The following is a 25120-nucleotide window of genomic DNA, read 5'->3' on the forward strand; positions in this document are numbered from 1 at the left end:
ATCTCCCAAATTAGAGTATAAATGATGGCTCTTGCTCCGCAAAATCAGTCAATCAACCAATTATTGAGCGCTTACTGTGTGCAGAGCAATGAACTAAGACCTTGGGAAAGCACGATATAATTAAATTGGTAGACAGGTTCCCCGCCCACAAGGAGCTTTCGGTCTAGAAATTCACATGGGTGATCACTCCCACCAATCCCATGGAGTTGGTGCACATTCATTCATTCATTCAATCGTATTTATCGAGCGCTTACTATGTGCAGAGCACTGTACTAAGAACTTGGAAAGTTTTCATACTTTTTACAACTTCTTATAATGTCATTATCTATACTTTTATTTATGTATTTTGATGCTATTGATGCCTGTCCACTTGTTTTGATGTCCGTCTCCCCCTTCTAGACTGTGCGCCTATTGTTGGGTAGGGATTGTCTCTGTTGCCGAATTGTACTTTCCAAGTGCTTAGTACAGTGCTCTGCACACAGTAAGTGCTCAATAAATACGACTGAATGAATGAATGAATGAATGAAAGTAAATTCAGCAACAAATTATGAGACAGCATTCATTCAATCATTCATTCAATCGTATTTATTGAGCGCTTACTGTGTGCAGAGCACTGTACTAAGCGCTTGGGAAGTACAAGTTGGCAACATATAGAGACGGTCCCTACCCAACAGCGGGCTCACAGTCTAGAAGGGGGAGACAGACAACAAAACAAATTAACAAAATAAAATAAATAGAATAAATATGTACAAGTAAAATAAATAAACAGAGCAATAAATATGTACAAACATATATAAATATATACAGGTGCTGTGGGGAGGGGGGTAAGGCGGGGGGAATGGGGAGGGGGAGGGGGGGAAAGGAAGGAGGGAGCTCAGTGTGCGAAGGCCTCCTGGAGGAGGTGAGCTCTCAGTAGGGCTTTGAAGGGAGGAAGAGAGCTAGCTTGGCGGATGGGTGGAGGGAGGGCATTTCAGGCCAGGGGGAGGATGTGGGCCGGGGGTCGATGGCGGGACAGGCGAGAACGAGGCACGGTGAGGAGGTTAGCGGCAGAGGAGCGGAGGGTGCAGGCTGGGCTGGAGAAGGACAGAAGGAAGGTGAGGTAGGAGGGGGCGAGGGGATGGACAGCCTTGAAGCCGAGAGTGAGGAGTTTTTGCCTGATGCATAGGTTGATTGGTAGCCACTGGAGATTTTTGAGGAGGGGAGAAACATGCCCAGAGCGTTTCTGCACAAAGACGATCCGGGCAGCAGTGTGAAGTATAGACTGAAGTGGGGAAAGACAGGAGGAAGGGAGATCAGAGAGGAGGCTGATGCAGTAGTCCAGTTGGGATAGGATGAGAGATTGAACCAGCAGGGTAGCGGTTTGGATGGAGAGGAAACGGCGGACCTTGACGATGTTACGGAGGTGAGACCGGCAGGTTTTGGTGACGGATTGGATGTGAGGGGTGAACGAGAGAGCGGAGTCGAGGATGACACCAAGGTTGCGGGCTTGAGAGACGGGAAGGAAGGTAGTGCCATCAACAGTGATGGGAAAGTCAGGGAGAGGGCAGGGTTTGGGAGGGAAGATAAGGAGTTCAGTCTTGGACATATTGAGTTTTAGATGGTGGGCAGACATCCAGATGGAGATGTCCTGAAGGCAGGAGGAGATACGAACCTGGAGGGAGGGAGAGAGAGCAGGGGCAGAGATGTAGATCTGGGTGTCATCAGTGTAGAGATGATAGTTGAAGCCATGGGAGCGAATGAGGTCACCAAGGGAGTGAGTGTAGATAGAGAACAGAAGGGGACCAAGAACTGACCCTTGAGGAACCCCTACAGTAAGGGGAAGGGAGGGGGAGGAGGAGCCCGCAAAAGAGACTGAGAATGAACGGCCGCAGAGATAAGAGGAGAACCAGGAGAGGACAGAGTCTGTGAAGCCAAGGTTGGATAGCGTGTTGAGGAGAAGGGAGTGGTCCACAGGTCGAGGAGGATTAGGATAGAGTAGGAGCCGTTGGATTTGGCAAGCAGGAGATCGTTGGTGACCTTAGAGAGGGCAGTTTCCATGGTATGTAGGGGATGGAAGCCAGATTGGAGGGGGTCAAGGAGAGAGTTGGCGTTGGCACCACACTCCCGCCAGAAGAGCCTTGGGCAAGGTACAAGGGGATAATGCTGCACTTTTTTATGGTATTTGTTAAGCACTCACTAGGTGCCAGGTACTGTTCTAAGCACTGGGGTTCACACAAGCTAATCAGGTTGAACATGGTCCATACTCTCCCCCTTCTAGACTGTGAGCCCGTTGTTGGGTAGGGATTGTCTCTATCTGTTGCCCAACTGTACTTTCCAAGCACCTGGTACAGTGCTCAGCACACAGTAAGCGCTCAATAAATACGACTGAATGAATGAACGAACATAGGGCTCACACTCTTAATCCCCATTTAGCAGACGGGGTAACTGAGGTCCAAAGAAGTGAACTGATTTGCCCAAGGTCACAAAGCAGACAAGTGGCAGAGGTGAGATTAGAACCCAGGTCCTTCTGACTCCCACGCCTGTGCTCTATCCACTAGGCCATGCTGGTTCTCTTAAAAGAAATAAAAGAAATAAAAATTGTCTTAAAAGAAATACAAATAAAAAAATAAGGTATCCTCACTGTTTTACCCTTAACCAATTTTTAATGAGAACAGAAAACATACAAAATCACCCTTGTCAGATTCTCCCCTTTCACCTGGACTCTTTTTCAATAAGCCAAGAGGGTCAGCTACTCGGCTCAAAGGTAAGGGATATGTTACCTGGATAATTAGTTCTTTGGAGTCTTGAGGAGAATCAGCTGTTTCAGGTAATAGTTTGCCTTTTATTTTGCATTCCTTTGTAAACGCTTTCAGAGTGTCTTCAAATTCAGCAAAGTCTAAAAACTTGAAGAAGCAAGAATTCAATAAAACTTTACGTCTATTCAAACACAGAAGTAGCCATCTTACCGGCATGAGATGACTGTATATACAACTTGAAGTTATGAGCAGTTACCATATCAGAACATTTCACCTCCGGAGGAAGGAAACACTTAACTGTTATTACTCCACTGTAAAGCAATTTGATGATGATGACGACAGCAGGGTAAGTGTCATAACAGAAAAACTGGGGCAAGATTGGGCAATGAAGCTCGATTATTTATGACTTTTCAAAATCGCGAGCTTACGGCAGGCTAAAATGATTAGTAAAATGATTATTCCACGTCTCATGGAACAAGTTGATCACTTAAGAAGGGGGTGGTGTGGGACTGTGAAAGGGAAGAGCCAGCAGAGACACTAACTTTGTTTAGTCCCGGGATACCAAGCCGTTCATTCATTCATTCATTCAATCGTACTAACTGAGCGCTTACTGTGTGCAGAGCACTGTACTAAGCGCTTGGGAAGTACAAGTTGGCAACATGTAGAGACGGTCCCTACCCAACAGCGGGTTCACTGTCCAGACCTCTGAGCACCCGGAATTGGAGACGGCTGAAAGGAACCAGAATATCTGGCCAGACAATCAATCAATCAATCGTATTTACTGAGCGCTTACTATGTGCAGAGCACTGTACTAAGTGCTTGGGAAGTACAAATTGGCAACATATAGAGACAGTCCCTACCCAACAGTGGGCTCACAGTCTAAAAGTGGGCTCACAGTCTAAAAACATTCAACTAGACAACATTCATCTTTGCCCAGAGATCAAGTAAAAATCAACTCCTTGGAATTTAACACAAGGAAAGGACTTCCTACTAACCATGGGAAAAACCAGAAAGCAATGCATAGTGAGGTGCTTACACATCACTTTGTGCATATAGCTTTAATTTGTGCATTTAGCTTTAATTTTATTTGTTCTGACGACTTTGACACCTGTCTACATGTTTTGTTTTGTTGTCCGTCTCCCCCTTCTAGGCTGTGAGCCCGCTGTCGGGTAGGGACCGCCTCTATACGTTGCCAACTTGGACTTCCCAAGCGCTTCGTACAGTGCTCTGCACACAGTAAGCACTCAATAAATACGACTGAATAAATCACTTCATTCATTCCTTCAAATGTACTTATTGAGCGTTTACTGTGTGCAAAGCACCGTGATAAGTGCTCGGAAAGTACAATTCAACAACAAGTAGAGAAAATCCCTGCCCACAACGGGCTCACAGTCTAGAAGGGAAGAGACAGGCAACAAAACAAGTAACCAGGCATCAATATAAATAAATATAATTATAGAGCTATACACATCACTAATATAAACAGAATTATAAATATGTACATACATACACAAGTGCTGGGGGGGTAGAGAAAAGGGAATGAGTTGGGGCACTGGGGAGGGGAGGAGGAGCAGAGGAAAAGGGGAGCTTAATCTGGGAAGGCCTCCTGGAGGAGGTGAGCCTTTATTAGGGCTTTGAAGTGGGGAAGTGTGATCACTTGCTACACCTTTTAGATGTTGGTTATATTATAAGAGCTTCTCCCTACTTTCCAAAAGCCTTCTAAAAACCATGTCCTCCTGAAGGCATACCCTGTCTATTCTCTACCGCCCATATCAGAGCATCCCATCAACACCCCTTCAACCCTTGGGTGGAGATCAGGTTATTTGTCCCACTGTTTTATTTATTTATAGCTTACTTTGGTTACCGCGTGTATCTCTGTTATCCCCTTTAATCCCGATTGGGAGTGTGGCTTTATGAGTCTGCTTCCCACCCTTCCCCACCAACCTTATCAGATTAGGGTAGAAACCAGGTCTTCTGTTTTCACTGTATATTTTCCAACATCTAATAAAAGGCTCTGCACACTGTAGCTACTCAATAAACACTGATGAAGAGGATAAAAAAGCATCCTTACAAAAATAAAACTCGCAGTTATCTTCCTAATTCCAATTTGGATTAACAAAAGTGAGGAGGTTTTAAAATTGCATTCGGATTAGGGTAGAAACCAGGTCTTCTGTTTTCACTGTATATTTTCCAACATCTAATAAAAGGCTCTGCACACTGTAGCTACTCAATAAATACTGATGAAGAGGCTAAAAAAGCATCCTTACAAAAATAAAACTCCCAGTTATCTTCCTAATTCCAATTTGGATTAGCAAAAGTGAGGAGGTTTTAAAATTGCATTGTTTGTGCTAATTGCTGCTTTGGGGGGACAACTTTAAGATTACTATTGTCACTATCAATAATGTACTTACTTTGAGGCAATTTATTTTGACTACTCTGTAAATATTTAAATATCTCTCCAATGAGACTGTAAGCTCCTTGTGGGCAGGGAACGTACCAAGTCTTTTGTTTGTAATTTCCCAAGAGTTTAGTTCAAGTCATAGTTCCAAGTGGTCAATAAATATATATGGATTGGTTAATTCAATCAATTGTATTTATTGAGCGCTTACTGTGTGCAGAGCACTGTACTAAGCGCTTGGGAAGTACATGTTGGCAACATATAGAGACGGTCCCTACCCAACAATGGGCTCAGTGTCTAGAAGGGGGAAGATTGGTTGACTGATTGCATGCAGCGGGAGCTCAGTAAGTGATTACTACTACTACTACTACTACTACTACTACCTCTACTACAATTATTCGTAGTGGAACTCTTGGTGGTCTCTTGTCCTGGAGAGAGTTTCAATCATTTTCCCATAATAATAATAATAATAATAATAATAATAATAATAATGGCATTTGTTAAGAGCTTACTATGTGCAAAGCACTGTTCTAAGCACTGGGGGGGATACAAGGTGATCAGGTTGTCCCACACGGGGCTCACAGTCTTAATCCCCATTTTACAGATGAGGTAATTGAGGCTCAGAGAAGTGAAGTGACTTGCCCAAGGTCACACAGCAGACGTGGTGGAGCCGGAATTCGAACCCATGACCTCTGACTCCAAAGCCCAGGCTCCTTCCACTGACCCACGCTGCTTCTCTAAGTTGAAGAGTTTAGTTGAACTAAACTCTTGGGAAATTACAAACAAAAGACTTGATCATCATCATCATCAATCGTATTTATTGAGCGCTTCCTATGTGCACAGCACTGTACTAAGTGCTTGGGAAGTACAAATTGGCAACATATAGAGACAGTCCCTACCCAACAGTGGGCTCACAGTCTAAAAGGGGGAGACAGAGAACAAAACCAAACATACTAACAAAATAAAATAAATAGAATAGATATGTACAAGTAAAATAGAGTAATAAATATGTACAAACATATATACATATATACTTGATACATTCCCTGCCCACAAGGAGCTTACAGTCTCATTGGAGAGATACTTAAATATTTACAGAGTAGTCACAACAAATTGCCTCAAAGCAAGTACATTATTGATGGTGACAACAGTAATATTAACTGTGTCCCACTAAAGCAGCAATTAGCACAAATCCACCCTTCCACTTCAGAATGAATTCGCCTGTGCAAAGTTAGCAACTTTGATTTTAACACAGTGAGGATAAAGTTTCGTATCAGAAACTCCTGTGCCTGGGTCGGGAGCTTCTGCCTGATCAATACCCACGCTGTTGCTATGCCTAAGGAGCAGCAGAGTGGTTAGTGACGGAGGAGGAGGAGGAGGAAGAGGAGGAGGAAGAAGAGGAGGAGGAGGAGGAGGAGGAGGAGGAGGAGAGGCCATGGAAGCCAGGAAGACACCTGACTGTGTGGAGTCCTTCCTTCTTCCCCACAGCACCTGTATATATGTATATATGTTTGTATATATTTATTACTCTATTTATCTTACTTGTACCTATCTATTCTATTTATTTTATTTTGTTAGTATGTTTGGTTTTGTTCTCTGTCTCCCCCTTCTAGACTGTGAGCCCACTGTTGGGTAGGGACTGTCTCTATATGTTGCCAGCTTGTACTTCCCAAGCGCTTAGTACAGTGCTCTGCACACAGTAAGCGCTCAATAAATACGACTGATTGATTGGTTGATTGATTGAGTCAGTTCTCTCCAAAACACGGAGATGGGGAGAGGCGGAGAACTGGAGAAGTCTCCCTTCCCACTAGACTTCGAGCCCAATGTGGCACAAGTGATTCGGCGTCCAGTCTGTAGATACTGTATAATAATTAAAAATAATAATTACAGTACTTGTTAAGCGCTTACTATGTGTCAAGCACAGTTCTAAGCGCTGGGGGGGATACAAGTTAATCAGGTTGGACACAGGCTCTGTCCCACATTGGGCTCCCAGTCTTAATCCCCATTTTACAAGGGAGGTAACTGAGGCCCAGAGAATTATTCATTCATTCATTCACTCATATTTATTGAGCGCTTACTGTGTGCAATCAATCAATCGTATTTATTGAGTGCTTACTGTGTGCAGAGCACTGTACTAAGCGCTTGGGATGTACAAGTTGGCAACATATAGAGACAGTCCCTACCCAACAGTGGGCTCACAGTCTAGAAGGGGGAGACAGAGGACAAAATAAAATATATTAACAAAATAAAATAAATAGAATAAATATGTACAAATAAAATAGAGTAATAAATACGTACAAACATATATACATATATACAGGTGCTGCGGGGAGGGGAAAGAGGTAAGGCCGGGGGGATGGAGAGGGGGAGGAGGGGAGAGGAATTATTATTATTATTGTATTTTCTAAGCACTTACTAAGTGCAAGTACTGTTCTAAGCACTGGGGTAGATACAAGGTAATCAGGTTGTCTCAGGTGGGGCTCACAGTCTTAATCCCCATTTAACAGATGAGGTAACTGAGGCCCAGAGAAGTGTCTACATGTCCACATGTTTTGTTTTGTTTTGTTGTCTGTCTCCCCCTTCTAGACTGTGGGCCCGTTGTTGGGTAGGGACCATCGCTATATGTTGCCAACTTGTACTTCCCAAGCGCTTAGTACAGTGCACACAGTAATTCATTCTGTAATTCATTACTAATTCATAATTCATTACTAATTCAGTAAGCGCTTAATAAATAGGAGTGAATGAATGAATGAAGTGACTTTCCCAAAGTCACACAGCAGGGAAGTGGCAAAGTCAGGATTAGAACCCAGGTCCTTCTGATGCCCACTAAACCACGCTGTTTCTTTCAGTGCTTGGCATGTAGTAAGCACTTACCAAGTGCCACAATTAGTATTTATTACCCCAGTTTCTCTGGGCTGGCTATTCCAGTCACCTCTCCTGCCATCCCAAGCCTTAGCCTGTAGCTGCTTCCACTCTGATTCCTCCTCCCTCTCCCTGCTACTGTTTTCCTGCTTTTGACTACTCAGAAATACATTTCTATGTAAAATAAAAAATGATTCTTTCAAAACTAAGTGATGCCTAAATAGTGTCCAAAATTGATCAGCCTAAATTTTTCAAAAAGCGAATTATATTGGGTGAAATGAGCGCACAGTCTGGCAAACTGAGTACGACGGGGAACAAAATTAACACCTCACAAGAAAATGAACCTTTCCAGAACTTGAACACTTTTATATCTTCATTCAATCGTATTTATTGAGCGCTTACTATGTGCAGACATCATTACCAAGCACTGGATTTTCCTATTAATAAATGATATAGAGTAGAATAGCTATAGTGCACCCTCTCTAGAAGCTCAATAAGGACTTATTGACTATTTAGCAAAAAGAAAAGCAAAGCGGCACCCAATGTCTGCACTAAACAGAGAAACCTAATCCCAGCTCTGCCACTCATGTGTTGTGTGACCTTGGGCAAATCATTTCATTTCTCTGGACCTCAGCGTCTGTAAATTGGGGATTAAGACTGTAAGCCCCAGTTCATTCATTCGTACAGTCAGTCATATTTACTGTGAGCTTGCTGTGGGCAAAGCACTGTACTAAGCGCTTGGGAGAGTACAATATAACAACACACAGATACATTCCCGCCCGCAACGAGCTCACAGTCTAGAGGGGAGAGATAGATATTAATAAAAATAAATGAATTACAGATGAGCTGTGGGGGTGGGAGGGAGGATGAATGAAGGAGCAAGTAAGAATGGCGCAGAAGGGAGTGAGAGGAGAGGAGGGCTCAGTCAGGGAAGGCTTCTTGAAGGAGACGTGACTTCAACAAGGATTTGAAGTAGGGGAGAACAATTTTCTGCCTGATATGAGGAGGGAGAGCAGTCCACGCTAAGGGGCAGGATGTGGGCAAGGGGTTGACGGCGAGATAGACGAGATTGAGGTAGTGAGAAGGTTAGCATTTAAGGAATGAAGTATGCGAGCTGGGTTGTAGTAAGAGAGTAGTGAAGTGAGGCAGGAGGGGTGATTAAGAACTTTAAAGCCAAATGTGAAACAGGAACGGTGTCCAACCCCGTCTGCCTGTGTCCACCCCAGTGCTTAGTACAGTGCCTGGCCCATGGTAAGGGCTTAACAAATATCACAATTATGATTATTAGAATCCCCAAAGAAGCATGTGTTCCGTGTATTCATAAATACTTCAAAAACGCGCAGGCCTCGGCTCTTCTGCACACTGCAGAGTCTAGAAAACACCTACCTCTTTTACCAGCCCAAGGAATTCTGCTTCGTAAGCTAGGATGTCCCCCATCGTGAAGCGTCGCCCGTGTTTTTCATAGCAGAGAGGATCTGCAAGGCAAAAATTCATGACACGGTGCTTTCATTTTAGCCATCAGGGAAATGTGAAAGGTTCAGGGTGAAAAGTGAAATTTCACAACTAACAGCCTGTTACACGTTTAATGGTCGCCCACTTCTGTCTCTGATTACCGTACTGTAGTTTATCTTGCCAAAATCAGTACAGTAAACTTCCAGTCGTAATACCATGTAGTCAGAGCTATCATGTGTGGATGGAGTGAATTCTTTGAAAAGCTGAAGACATTTCCTGTTTTATGTCCGGGGGCTGGGGAGAGGAGAGAAACAGGGGACCCCAGAATCCCCTCACTCCTTTGTGACTGCAATTGAGCTCCAATGTGACTAAGGCAATGAGGAAAGTGGGGGTTCACTTTTTCTCATATATCCCCTCCTTACAATAGAAGTGTACTCTACCATAATTCCAATTAAAAACATAACTATACTAATAATTATGGTATTTGTTAAGCACTTGCTATGTGCCAGGCACTGTTCTAAGCACTGGGGTAGATACAAGATAGGTTGGACACAGTCCCTGTCCCACACAGGGCTCACAGTCTTAATCCCCATTTTACAGATGAGGGAACTGAGGCCCGGAGAAGTGAAGTGACTTGCCTAGGGTCACTCAACAGACAAGCGGCCGAGTCGGCATTAGAACCCATGACCTTCTGAGCCCGTCGTTGGGTAGGGATTGTCTCTGTTGCCGAATTGTACTGTCCAAGCGCTTACTACAGTGCTCTGCACACAGTAAGCGCTCGATAAATACGATTGAAGTGCTCCAGGCTTGAAAACCAACTTAGTTCTTTGGCCTTTGCAAATCTCACTCACCAGAAATAGAGTCAAAAGGTTAAACTTCCTGCCAGTTCCTCTGATCATCATCATCATCATCATCAATCGTATTTATTGAGCGCTTACTGTGTGCAGAGCACTGTACTAAGCACTTGGGAAGTACAAGTTGGTAACATATAGAGACGGTCCCTACGCAGCAGTGGGCTCACAGTCTAAAAGGGGGAGACAGAGAACAAAACCAAACATACTAACAAAATAAAATAAATAGAATAGATATGTACAAGTAAAATGCCATGAGATGCCATGAGAGATTGCATCATGGCTCAGTGGAAAGAGCGCAGGCTTGGGAGTCAGAGGTCATGGGTTCTAATCCCGGCTCCGCCACTTATCAGCTGTGTGGCTCTGGACAAGTCACTTCACTTCCCTGTGCCTCAGTTACCTCATCTGCAAAACGGGGATTAAGGCTGTGAGCCCCATGTGGGACAACCTGATTACCCTGTATCTCCCCCAGTGCTTAGAACAGTGCTTGGCACATAGTAAGTGCTTAACAAATACCAAAATTACTATTGTTATTATCAAATCCGATAAAGCTGTGGAAGCTTAAGCCATGGTATTGACAGAGCCACAGAAAGATGTTTGGCCATAAAAATCAGTTAATATACTTGTGAAGAAATCATGGAAAAAACAAAATGAATTAGACATGATAAATGTGCGCTATCTACTGGGAATTTCCAGTCACCCACAGGCTAGACAGAGTAAAATGATCAACAACAGTACTGTGTCCAAAGGTCTTCTCCAACTTAGGGATTGTGTTAAGGAAATCCCGCTCCGTAAAACTCCCGTCTTGTGTCTATGGCTCAAGTTGCTTTTTCTGACGCCATGGCAGGCTGTGTCCACAAAGGCTTATGCTGTTGGACAAACATTCGTCAATTCTAGCCCAAACACGTGGTGAGAACATGTCAGGGCAGAACCGAAATGTATTCAATTTGAAAAAAAAAAAATCATCACTCCACAGCAAGAAGCGTTTTCAGAATTTTTCTGGCAAAGGAGGATCTAACAGCCAGGAACCAAGAATTTTTTTTAATTGTGTTTGTCAAAGTGCTTACTGTGTGCTAGGCTCTGCACTAAGCGCTGGGGTAAATACAAGCTAATCAGGTTGGACACAATCTATGTCCCACATGGGCTCGCGGTTTTAATTCCCATTTTACGGATGAGGTAACTAAGGCACAGAGATGTTAAGTGATTTGCCCAAGGTCACACAGCAAATGAGTGGTGGAGCCGGGTTTAGAATCAGGTCCTCTGACTGCCAGGACCATGCTCTCTCCATTAGACCAAACTGCTTCTATAGGATGATGATGATGATGATGATAATAATAATAATAATAGTATTTATTAAGCGCTTACTATGTGCAAAGCACTGTTCTAAGCACTATGAAGGTTACAAGGTGATCAGGTTGTCCCACGGGGGGCTCACAGTCTTAATCCCCATTTGACAGATGAGGTAACTGAGGCACAGAGAAGTGAAGTGACTTGCCCAAAGTCACACAGCTGACAATTGGCGGAGCTGGGATTTGAACCCATGATCTTCGATTCCAAAGCCCGTGCGCTTTCCAGTGAGCCACACTGCTTCTCTATTTTAATGATGGCATTTATTAAGCACTTACTATGTACAAAGCACTGTTCTAAGCGCTGGGGAGGTCACAAGGTGATCAGGTTGTCCCGGGGGGGCTCACAGTCTTAATCCCCATTTTACAGATGAGGGAACCGAGGCACAGAGAAGTTAAGTGACTTACCCAAAGTCACAGCTGACAATTGCCAGAGACAGGATTTGAACCCACGACCTCTGACTCCAAAGCCCGTGCTCTTTCCACTGAGCCACGCTGCTTCATGGGATATGTCTAGGGATATGGGATATGTCTAGGAATTTTTTTGAGGGGAAAATATAAAGGAGAGCTCAACTTTTTCTCCTGTTTAGGATCTAGCAAAGGTTTTCAATGCCAAATTAACACAAGTCCACTGACTGTAAGCTCAGTGTGGGCAGGGAACATGTCTACCAACTCTATCGTACTGAACTCTCCCAAGCGATTAGCATCGGACTCTGTGCAAAGTAAATACTCAATAAATACCACTGATTGAAATAAATTAGACTGGGCCTAAAAGACACGCAGTTGTTTACAAGTTCGAATTTAAATGACAGAAAATATGAATGGTAACACTGTTTACTGTAATCTTTGTAATCTGCAAGACTGAAAAGTAGATTTGATTAATCAACCACATAAAAGTAAATCTTTCAGAGGGTGACTGAGTCTACTAGAATGCATCACCTTTGAAGACTTAATTTGGAGAAATTTGGAAACTAAAAAAACACGAGTCAGTAAGTCAGCCAATTGTATATATTGAGAGCTTACTGTGTTCAGAGCGCTGTACTAAGTACTTGGAAAGCAGCATGACCTAGTGTCAACAGCACAGGCTTGGGAGTCAAAGGGCATGGGTTCTAATCCTGGCTCTGCCACTTGTCTACTGTGTGACCTTGGGGCAGGTCGCTTCACTTCTCTGTGCCTCAGTTACCTCATCTGTAAAATGGGGATTGAGACTGTGAGCCCTATGAGGGACGGAGACTGTGTCCAACCTGTTTACCTTCTACCTAACCCGGTAGTTAGAACAGCTTTGGCACATAGTAAGTGCTTAACAATTACCATTTTTATTATAATTATTATTATTATTATAGTACAATATAACAACAGAACAGACACATTCCGTACCCACAACTAGCTTACAGTCTAGAGGGTGGAGACAGACATTTATAGAGATAAATTACAGATATGTACATAGGTGCCGTGGGGCTGGGAGAGGGGATGAATAAAGGGATCAAGTTAGAGAGACACAGAAAGGAGTGCAAGAGGAAAAGAGGGCTGGTCAGGGGAGGCCTTGGATCTTCAAGAGAAGCAGCGTGGCTCAGTAGGAAAGAGCACAGGCTTTGGAGTCAGAGGTCATGGGTTCAAATCCCGGCTCCACCAATTGTCAGCTGTGTGATTTTGGGCAAGTCACTTAACTTCTCTGTGCCTCAGTTACCTCATCTGGAAAATGGGGACTAAGACTGTGAGCCCCACGAGGGACAACCTGATCACCCTGTAACCTTCCCAGTGCTTAGAACAATGCTTTGCACATAGTAAGCACTTAATAAATGCCATTATTATTATTATCTTCAATCTTCTCCCACTTTTGCGTCACCCTAACTTGCTCCCTTCGTTCATCCATCCTCCTATTCCCACAGCACGTATGAATCTGTATGTTCTGCAATACATTTATTTAAGTACATATGAGTCTGTATGTATCTGTAATACATTTATTTACTTAAGTATATTAATTTCTGCCTCCCCCTCTAGACTGTCAGCTCACTGTGGGCAGGGAATGTGTCTGTTTGGTGTTAAAGTGCTCACCACTGTGATTTGCACCCAGTAAGTGCTCAATAAATATGACTCCCCCTTTTAGACTGTGAGTCCACTGTTGGGTAGGGACTGTCTCTATATGTTGCCAATCTGTACTTCCCAAGCACTTAGTACAGTGCTCTGCACATAGTAAGCGCTCAATAAATACGATTGATGATGATGATGATGATGATGACTGACTGAATGAATGAATGAATAAGGCTTTGAAGTGGGGGAGGGTCACTGTGAGTTGGCTATGAAGAGGAAGGGTGATTGAAGCCAGAGGCAGGACTTGGGTGAGAAGTCGGAGGCGAGTTAGAGGAGATCGAGGTACAGTGACAAGGCTGACATTAGAAGAGCAAAACGTGTGGGTTGGGTTGTAGCAGGAGAGTAGCGAGGCGACGTAGGAGGGATAAGTTGGTTGACTGCTTTAAGCCAAGGGTAAGGAGTTTTTGTTTGATGCCAAGATGGATGGGCAACCACTGGAGGTTCTTGAGGAGTGGGGAAACCTGGCCTGAACATTTCTGTAGAAAAATGATCCAAGCAGCAGAAGTATGGACTGGAATCTGGAGAGACAGGAGGCAGGGAGGTCAGCAAGAAGGTCGATACAGTAATCAAGATGGAATAGGATGATAATAATAATAGTTATGGTATTTGTTAAGCATTTGCCATGTGCCAGGCACTGCACTAAGCCCTGAGGTAGATATGAGATAATCGGGTTGGACACAGTCCCTGATCCACATAGGGCTCCCAGGCTTAATCCCCATTTTACAGATGAGGAAACTGAGGCACAGAGAAGTAAAGTGTCTTCCCCAAGGTCACACAGCAGACAAGTGGCAGAGCCGGGATTGGAACCCGTGACCTTCTGATTCCCAGGCCCATACTCGATCCACTAGGCCATGCTGCTTCATGTGGCAGCAACTTGATAGAGAGGAGAGGATGAATTCTGGCGATGTTGTGAAGGTCAAACCGACAGGATTAAGTAATGGATTGAATAGGTGGGTTGAATGAGAGAGAGGAGCCGAGGATAATGCTAAGGTTTGTAAGACAGGAAGGATGGTGGTGCCAGCTACAGTGATGGGAAAGTCAGGGGAAGGGCAGGGTTTGGGTGGGAAGATAAGGAGTTCTGTTTTTGACATATTAAGTTTGAGGTGACTGGAAGACATCCAAGTAGAGATGTCATGAAGGCGGGAGGAAATGCGAAACTGCAGAGAGGGGGAGAGATCAGGGCTGGCGATGTAGATTTGGGAACCATCTGCACAGAGATAATAGTTGAGGCCATGGGAGCGAATGACTTCTCCAAGGGAGTGGGTACAGATGGAGAATAGAAGGGGACCCAGAACTGAACTTGGAAGGACCCCCACGGATAGGAGGTGGGAGGCTGAGGAGCCCACAAAAGAAACTGAGAGTGAGTGGCCAGAGAGATAAAAGGAGACCTAGGAGAGGACAGTGTCAGTGAAGCCGATGTTGGATGTTTCCAGGAGAAGGGGATGGTCGACAATGTCGAAGACAGCTGAGAGGTCGAGGAGGATTAGGATGGCGCAGAGGCCATTGGATTTGGCAAGAAGATCATCGGTGACCTCTGGAAGGGTGGTTTCTGTGTAATGAAGAGGACAGAAGCCAGGTTGGAGGGGGTCAAGGAGATAATTGGAGGAGAGGGACCTGAGACAGGAGGTGTAGACAACTCGCTCAAAGAGTTTGGAGAGGAATGGTGGTAGGAGGGGGATGGAGGGAATGGTAGGAGGGGGATGGACTTGCACTTCAGCAAGTGCAAATGCTCTGCAAACAGTAAGTGCTTAAAAGGGCTCAACAAGGAAGCAGAGTGTCCTACGGGTACTGCATGGGCTTGGGAGTCAGAGAACCTGAGTTCTAATCCAGCTCTGCCATAAATCTGCTGTGTGACCTTGGGCAAATCACTTCTCCTGGGCCTCAGTTCTCTCATCCGTAAAATGGGGATTAAGACTGTGAGCCCCACGAAGAACAAGGACTGTGGACTCATTACCTTACATCTACGCCGGCACTTCGTACAGTGCCTGGTACCTAATAAGAGCTTTACAAACACCATTAAAAAATACCACTGAAAGACTAAGCAAAAGGTAAAACTTTAGAGGGGGCAGGATGATTGGCAGGCATCACTATTATTTCCATATCTGGGCTGCAACTAAAGTGCCCAGTCATCGGGGTGCTTTTAAGTAGATTTTCCTTGGGCTATTTTTTCTTCAGGGCCAAATAAGCCCACCCCAAACTGAGGTTCCCACCGTTTAATGCCATGGCCCAGTTGCAGCTCCAGAGTTCATTCGGGCCTGGGAGGGGAAGGAGTGAGGGTTTCGGAGGTCTCCCTGGAGAAATGCCCTGGGATTGGGCAAAATTGGGATATTTCCCCAAATGATGCCTGCAATGCCATCCCATTTTACCATGACCCTGGTGAAATATGTCTGCGATTCCTGAGTGCCCTCTGGGGCTGTTCTACCTGCATCTGCAAATTACTTTTCAACAAGCAAGAGTAACGAAACTTCCAAAGGAGAGGAAGGAGGCAAGAACACATTTCCCTCAAAAAGAACACAAGGAATACTGGAACAGCAGACACAAATGCCCTACTGAGAGCTCACCTCCTCCAGGAGGCCTTCCCAGACTGAGCCCCTTCCTTCCTCTCCCCCTCGTCCCCCTCTCCATCCCCCCCATCTTACCTCCTTCCCTTCCCCACAGTACCTGTATATATGTATAGATGTTTGTACATATTTATTACTCTATTTATTTTACTTGTACATATCTATTCTATTTATTTTATTTTGTTAGTAGGTTTGGTTTTGTTCTCTGTCTCCCCCTTCTAGACTGTGAGCCCACTGTTGGGTAGGGACCGTCTCTATATGTTGCCAACTTGTACTTCCCAAGCGCTTAGTACAGTGCTCTGCACACAGTAAGCGCTCAATAAATATGATTGATTGATTGATAAATGTACTATCAACACATCAGTAATGTCACCTTTGTACTTGGATTTGCTCCCTTTATTCAGCCCTCCCTCAGCCCCATAGCACATACCCGTAATTTATTCATAGAGAAGCAGCCTGGGGTAGGGACTAGAGCGTGCGCCCGGGAGTCAGAAGGTCATGGGTTCTAATTCTGACTTTGCCACTTGTCTGCTGTGGGACCTTGGGCCAGTCACTTCACTTCTCTGGGCCTCAGTTCCCTCATCTGGAAAATGGGGATTAAGACTGTGAGCCCCTCGTGGGACAACCTGATTACCTTGTATCTCCAGAGCTTAGAACAGTGCCTGGTACATAGTAAGCGCTTAAAAAATACCATCATTATTATTTATATTAATGTCTGCCTCCCCCTCTTCAGCGTGGCTCGGTGGAAAGAGCACGGGCTTTGGAGTCGGAGGTCATGGGTTCGTATCCCAACTCTGCCACATGTCCGCTGTGTGACCTTGGGCAAGTCACTTCACTTCTCTGTGCCTCAGTGACCTCACCTGGAAAATGCGGATTAAGACTGTGAGCCCCACGTGGGACAACCTGATCACCTTGTATCCTCCCCAGTGCTTAGAACAGTGCTTTGCACATAGTAAGCGCTTAACAAATGCCATCATTATTACTATTAGACTGAAGGTGTCTACCAACTCTGTTATACTGTAAAGAAGCAGCGTGGCTCAGTGGAAAGAGCACGGGCTTTGGAGTCAGAGGTCATGGGTTCAAATCCCGGCTCTGCCAATCGTCAGCTGTGTGACTTTGGGCAAGTCACTTCACTTCTCTGGGCCTCAGTTACCTCATCTGTAAAATGGGGATTAAGACTGTGAGCCCCCCATGGGACAACCTGATCACCTTGTAACCTCCCCAGTGCTTAGAACAGTGCTTTGCACATAGTAAGCGCTTAATAAATGCCATCATTACTCTCCCAAGTGCTTACTACAGTGTTCTGCACACAGTAAGCACTCAATAACTATGACATTGACTGAATCATAATAATAATGATGAAATTTTTCCTAGCTGCCACACATTAAATGTGATATCAATTCTGCCCAACACAAATAATAAAAAACACACAAAAGAAAATTCTGGAACCTGGTCCTGTAACCATCTACTTCCTAAAGGTATATTTCCTAGGATCTCCACCTGTTGGAAAGAGCACAGACCTGGGATCAAAGGAACTGGGTTCTAATCACAGCTCTGCCACTTGCCTCAGTCTTTTAGATCTTTTAGACTGTGAGCCCACTGTTGGGTAGGGACTGTCTCTAGATGTTGCCAACTTGTACTTCCCAAGTGCTTAGTACAGTGCTCTGCACACAGTAAGCGCTCAATAAATATGATTGATTGATTGCCTACAGTGTGACGTTAGGTAAGTCATTTCAAGTTTTTAGACTGTGAGCCCACTGTTGGGTAGGGACTGTCTCTATACGTTGCCAATTTGTACTTCCCAAGTGCTTAGTACAGTGCTCTGCACATAGTAAGCGCTCAATAAATACGATCGATGATGATGATTTCAAGTCTGTGTGTCTCGGTTTCTTCAATTATAAAATGGGAAGTCAATCCCCGTTCTCCTTCCTATTTAGACTGGGAGCCCCATGTGAGACAGGGATTGGATCCAACCTGATTAACTGATATCTATCCCATCACTCAGAACACATAGTAAGCATTTAACAAACATAGTAATAATAATAATGTCAAAAGGAGTCCCCCAGTCAGAGAAGTAAGAGATAAAGACAAGACTACCACAGGGTTAACACCATCTTGTTTTGGCCTAAAGTGCAAATCCAAACCCCTCCGAATGAATTTCCAGGATAGGGAAGCTTGGATCATCATGAGGCAAGCCTCTGAGGTCAGAGGAACAGCTCAGGGCATGAAGATCCCTCTTGGGAAATCAAACAGCACCGCAACTACGTGACCTGAAACTCCTCAGGAAAGGAGCAAAACAGATGGCGTTTAGGAGAAACTAAAACTCTGTCCAGGCACGCATCCCTCTCTCCTGAGGACGCTCACGGCTATTTATGAAGTGCGGGGGCACGCTTATTATGCGGACCGGGAATTCTTGATCCGGTGGACGTTTCGCTCCCGGTGGTGTTTACCGGCACCAGGGGGTTGTTGGGGGATGAGGCGGGCCCCAGGGAGTTGAGACAGCGGTGAAGGACCACCTAAAACCTTGCTCAGCCAGGCGGATCACCAGTATTGTACTCTCCCAAGAGCTTAGTACAGGGCTTTGCACACAGTAAGCGCTTAATAAATATAAATGAATAAATGAAAGATCTCTCCCCGGTCTCAATGTGGATCCGGGGCCCAGAATGGGGCCCTTTTCTGTCTCTACCTGCCTGTAAACTCATTATGGGCAGGGAATGTCTCTGCTAACTCTGTTATACTGTACTCCTCCAAGTGCTTAGTAATAATAATAATGGTGTCATTTGTTAAGCGCTTCCTATCATCATCATCAATCGTATTTATTGAGCGCTTACTGTGTGCAGAGCACTGTACTAAGCGCTTGGGAAGTACAAACTGGCAACCTATAGAGACAGTCCCTACCCAACAGTGGGCTCACAGTCTAAAAGGGGGAGACAGAGAACAAAACCAAACAAACTAACAAAATAAAATACATAGAATAGATATGTACAAGTAAAATAAATAGACTAATAAATATGTACAAACATATATACATATAAAAGCATTGTTCTAAGCCCTGGGAAGGTTACAGGGTGATCAGTTTGTCCCTTGTGAGACTCACAGTCTTAGTCCCCATTTTCCAGATGAGGGAACTGAGGCTCAGAGAAGTGAGGTGACTTGCCCAAGGTCACACAGCAGACATGTGGCGGAGCGGGGATTCAAACCCATGACAGTACAGTCCCCCAACACTTATGTACCTATCTGTAATTTGTTTATATTAATATCTTTCTCCCCCTCTGGACTGTAAGCTCGTTGTGGGCAAGGGAGTGTGTCTCATATTGTACTCTCCTAAGCGCTTTGTACAGTGCTCTGTATAGTTGGTGCTCAATAAATGTGATTGACTGACTGCCCTGCACACAGTAAGCACTCAATAAATACCACTGGTTATTTATTGATAAATACCTTCCCCTCTAGGGAAGAAACAGCATTTTCTAATAGATAAGGGCATGGGGCCGGGAGTCAGGAGGGCCTGTGTTCTAATCTCAGCTCTCCCCCGCGTCTACTACGGGACCTTGGACAAGTCACTTCACTGTGCCTCAGTTACCTCAGCTGTAAAATGGGGATTAAGACTGTGTGCCCCACTGGGACTGTGACCAAACTGATTAGCTTGTATCTACCCCAGTGCTTAGTACAGTGCCTGACACATAGTAAGCACTTTATATTTCCCCCCATCCTTTGGTATTTGTTAAGCTCTTCCTATGTGCTTAAGAGATTGAGACTGTGACTGAAATTTTTAGACTGTGAGCCCACTGTTGGGTAGGGACTGTCTCTATATGTTGCCAATTTGTACTTCCCAAAGCGCTTAGTACAGTGCTCTGCACATAGTAAGCGCTCAATAAATACGATTGATGATGATGATGTGCCAGGCACTGTTCTAAGTGCTGGGGTAGATACAAAGTAATCGGGTTGGACACAGTCCCTGTCCCACACGGGGCTCCCAGTCTTAATCCCCACTGTACAGATGAAGGAACTGAGGCACAGAGAAGCGCCGTGACTTGCCCAAGGTAACACAGCAGAAAAGCGGTTGAGCAGGGACGTGGCTTAGTGGATAGAGCGTGGGCGTCGGAGGACTTGGGTTCTAATCCCAGCTCTGCCATTTGTCCGCAGTGTGACCTTGGGCAAGTCACTTCTCTGGGCCTCAGTGCCCTCATCTGTAAAACGAGGATTAAGACTAGGAGCCCCACGTGGGACAACCCGATTACCTTGTATCTACCCCAGCACTTAGAACAGTGCTTAGCACATAGTAAATGCTTAATAAATATTATTATTATTATAACCTTCTGGCCCCCAGGCCCATGCTCTATCCACTATGTCAGTCGGCTTCTCATATTTTATTTTATTTTACTTGTACATATCTATTCTATTTATTTTATTTTGTTAGTATGTTTGGTTTTGTTCTGTCTCCCCGAATTTTTAGACTGAGAGCCCACTGTTGGGTAGGGACTGTCTCTATATGTTGCCAACTTGTACTTCCCAAGCGCTTAGTACAGTGCTCTGCACACAGTAAGCGCTCAATAAATACGATTGATTGATTGATCCAGTGCTTAGAACAGTGCTCCACCGCTTAGAACAGTGCTTTGCACATAGTAAGTGCTTAACAAATGCTATCATTATTAATATACATATTGAGAACATATCGAGAAGAGCAGCTGGCTTAGTGGAAAGAACACAGGCTTGGGAGTCAGAGGTCAAGGGTTCTAATCCTGGCCCTGCCACTTATCAGCTGTGTGACTTTCGGCAAGTCACTTCTCTGTGCCTCAGTTACCGTACCTGTAAAATGGGGATTGAGACTGTTAGCCCCATGTGGGACAAGCTGATCACCTTGCATCTGCCCCAGTGCTTAGAACAGTGCTTGGCATACAGTAAGCGCTTAACAAATACCATCATCATCATTATTATTATTAACTTCTCTGTGCCTCAGGTACCTCATCTGTAAAATGGGGATTATGACTGTGAGCCCCATGTGGGACTGCCTTGTAATAATAATAATAATAATTATAGCATTTATTAAGCATTTACTATGTGCAAAGCACTGTTCTAAGAGCTGGAGAAGATACAAGGTGATCAGGTTGCCCCATTCGGGGCTCACAGTCTTAATCCCCATTTTACAGATGAGGGAACTGAGGCCCAGAGAATAATAATAATAATAATGATGATGGCATTTATTAAGTGCTTACTATGTGCAAAGCACTGTTCTAAGCGCTGGGGAGGTTACAAGGTGATCAGGTTGTCCCCTGGGGGGCTCACAGTCTTGATCCCCATTTTACAGATGAGGTAACTGAAGCACAGAGAAGTTAAGTGACTTGCCCAAAGTCACACAGTTGATAATCGGCAGAGCCGGGATTTGAACCCATGACCTCTGACTCCAAAGCCCGGGCTCTTTCCACTGAGCCATGTTGCTTCTCTATGCTGTATCCCTACGCTGTATCTGTAAGAGCTTAGAACAGTGCTTTGCACATAGTAAGCACTTAACAAATACCATCATTATTATTATTAAGAGAAGCTGCATGGCTCAGTGGAAAGAGCATGGGCTTGGGAGTCTGAGGTCATGGGTTCAAATCCCGGCTCCGCCAACTGTCAGCTGTGTGACTTTGGGCAAGATTGTGAGCCCGCTGTTGGGTAAGAACCGTCTCTATATGTTGCCAACTTGTACTTCTCAAGCGCTTAGTACAGTGCTCTGCACACAGTAAGCGTTCAATAAATACGAATGAATGAATGAATGAAAGTCACTGCATTTCTCTGTGCCTCAGTTGCCTCATCTGTAAAATGGGGATTAAAACTGTGAGCCCTCCGTGGGACAACCTGATCACCTCGTAACCTCCCCAGCGCTTAGAACAGTGCTTTGCACATAGTAAGTGCTTAATAAATGTCATCATTATTATTATTATATCCCCCCCCAGCGCTCAGAACAGTGCCTGGCACATAGTAAGTGCTTAACAAATCGCATTATTAAAGAATTAATTAACCCACATCGTCTGGTTCCCAAACCCGGGCTCTTTCCACTGTACCACTGTACTGTGGAGAAGCAGCATGGCTCAGTGGAAAGAGCACGGGCTTTAGAGTCAGAAGTCATGGGTTCAAATCCCAACTCCGCCAATTGTCAGCTGTGTGACTTTGGGCAAGTCACTTCACTTCTCTGTGCCTCAGTTCCCTCATCTGTAAAATGGGGATTAAGACTGTGAGCCCTACGTGGGACAACCTGATCACCGTGTATCCCCCCCCAGCGCTTAGAACAGTGCTTTGCACATAGTAAGCACTTAATACATGCCATTAGCAGCGTGGCTCAGTGAGAAAAGCATGGGCTTTGGAGTCAGAGGTCATGGGTTCAAATCCTGGCTCCGCCAACTGTCAGCTGTGTGACTTTGGGCAAGTCACAATTTCTCTGTGCCTGAGTTACCTCATCTGTAAAAATGTGGATGAAGACTGTGAGCCTCAAGTGGGACAACCTGATCACCCTGTATCCCCCCAGCGCTTAGAACAGTGCTTTGCACATAGTAAAAGCTTAATACATGCCATTATCATTATTATTATAACCCCCAGCGCTTAGAACAGTGCTTTGCACATAGTAAGCACTTAATACATGCCATTATCATTATTATTATTATATCCCCCAGTGCTTACAACAGTATTTGCACATAGTAAGCGCTTAAAACATGCCATTATCATTATTATTATTATTATAACCCCCCTAGCGCTTAGAGCAGTGCTTTGCACAATAGTAAGCACTTAATACATGCCATTAGCAGCGTGGCTCAGTGGAAAGAGCACGGGCTTGGGAGCCAGAGGTCAGAGAAGCAGCGTGGCTCTGTGGAAAGAGCCCGAGCTTTGGAGTCAGAGGTTGTGGGTTCGAATCCCGGCTCCACCACTTGTCAGCTGTGTGACTTTAGGCAAGTCACTGCACTTCTCTGAGCCTCAGTTCCCTCATCCAGAAAATGGGAATTAAGACTGTGAGCCCCATGTGGGACAACCTGATCACCTGGTATCCCCCCCAAGCACTTAGAACAGTGCTCTGCACATAGTAAGTGCTTAACAAATGCCATCATCATTATTATGGGTTCGAATCCCAGCTCTGCCACATCCATTCATTCATTCAATCATATTTATTGAGCGCTTACTGTGTGCAGGGCACTGTACTAAGCGCTTGGGAAGTACAAGTTGGCAACATATAGAGACGGTCCCTACCCAACAGTGGGGCCACATGTCTGCTGTGTGACCTTGGGCAAGTCACTTCACTTCTCTGAGCCTCAGTTCCCTCATCTGTAATAATAATAATAATGCTGGTATTTGTTAAGCGCTTACTATGTGCAAAGCACTGTTCTAAGCGCTGGGGGGGGACACAAGGAGATGAGGTTGTCCCATGTGGGGCTCACAGTCTTAATCCCCATTTTACAGATGAGGCACAGAGAAGTGAAGTGGCTTGCCCAAGGTCACACAGCAGACATGGGGGGGAGGCGGGATTCGAACCCATCACCTCTGACTCCCAAGCCCGCGCTCTTTCCACTGAGCCACGCTGCTTCTCTGTAAAATGGGGATGAAGACTGGGAGCCCCCCGTGGGACAACCTCATCACCTTGTATCCCCCCCGGCGCTTAGAACAGTGCTTGGCACATAGTAGGCGCTGAACAAATGCCATCATCATTATTATTATTACTTCCCAAGCGCTTAGTCCAGTGCTCTGCACACAGTAAGCGCTCAATAAATACGATTGAATGAATAAAAGGAGAGGGCTGGGCCTCTACATTCACTCACCACCGGAGGAGGAGGAGGAGGAGGAGGAGGAGGAGGAGGAGGAGGACCGGTCCTGAGGCCTAGGCCTGCTCCGACGCCTCGCCAAGGCCCGCCGTTACCCGGGCAACCCGGGCCGCCACCGCCTCAGCCAATCACGAGCGGCGACGGGAGTCACGTGGGGCGGCCGCGGCCAATCCGGAAAGCCGAGGGCTGGAGGGAGGGCGGCCGGCCGGAAGGACACATGGCCGCCCAGGCCAGCTGGGCCCGCGCCACGACAATGATAATCACGCTGTTTGTTAATAATAACCACGATGATGGTAGTTGTTAACCGTGTTAATAATAATCATCATCATGATGATGGTATTTGTTAACCGTGTTAATAATAATAATAATCATCATGATGATGGCATTTGTTAACCGTGTTACAAATTTTAGACTGTGAGCCCACTGTTGGGTAGGGACTGTCTGTATATGCCATCTTGTACTTCCCAAGCGCTTAGTCCAGTGCTCTGCACACAGTAAGCGCTCAATAAATACGATTGATTGATTAATAATAATCATGTTGATAGTATTTGTTGACCGCTTCGGAGAAGCGACGGGGGTCAGTGGAAAGAGCACGGGCTTTAGAGTCAGAGGTCATGTGTTCATTCAGTCGTATTTATTGAGCGCTTACTGTGTGCAGAGCACTGGACTAAGCACTTGGGAAGTACAAGTTGGCAACATACAGAGACGGACCCTACCCAACAATCAATCAATCGTATTTTTTGAGCGCTTACTGTGTGTAGAGCACTGGACTAAGCGCTTGGGAAGTACAAGCTGGCAACATACAGAGACGCTCCCTACCCAACAATCAATCAATCAATCGTATTTATTGAGCGCTTACCGTGTGCAGAGCACTGGACTAAGCGCTTGGGAAGGACAAGTTGGCAACATCTAGAGACAGTCCCTACCCAACAGTGGGCTCACAGTTTAGAAGGGGGAGACAGACAACAAAACCCGGCTCCGCCAATTGTCAGCTGTGTGACTTTGGGCAAGTCGCTTCTCTGGGCCTCAGTTCCCTC

General features: G+C 45.2%; 1 protein-coding gene across 2 annotated transcripts in view; it reads right to left on the reverse strand.

The window, feature by feature from the left end:
- Nucleotides 1-24100, reverse strand: part of ARMC9 (armadillo repeat containing 9) — a 260953-nt gene extending 236853 nt beyond the window's left edge. For both annotated transcript variants that reach the window (XM_038768825.1, XM_038768738.1), the window contains exons 1-3: nucleotides 24084-24100; nucleotides 9382-9470; nucleotides 2760-2882 (exon numbers count right to left, since the gene is read on the reverse strand). In XM_038768825.1, the coding sequence (XP_038624753.1) occupies nucleotides 2760-2882; nucleotides 9382-9432 (174 nt within the window). In that variant the 5' untranslated portion in view covers nucleotides 9433-9470; nucleotides 24084-24100. The remainder of the gene's footprint in view (nucleotides 1-2759; nucleotides 2883-9381; nucleotides 9471-24083) is intronic.
- Nucleotides 24101-25120: the final 1020 nt, after the last annotated feature.

Source organism: Tachyglossus aculeatus, chromosome 1 (assembly GCF_015852505.1).
Source record: "Tachyglossus aculeatus isolate mTacAcu1 chromosome 1, mTacAcu1.pri, whole genome shotgun sequence".
Lineage (NCBI taxonomy): Eukaryota > Metazoa > Chordata > Mammalia > Monotremata > Tachyglossidae > Tachyglossus > Tachyglossus aculeatus.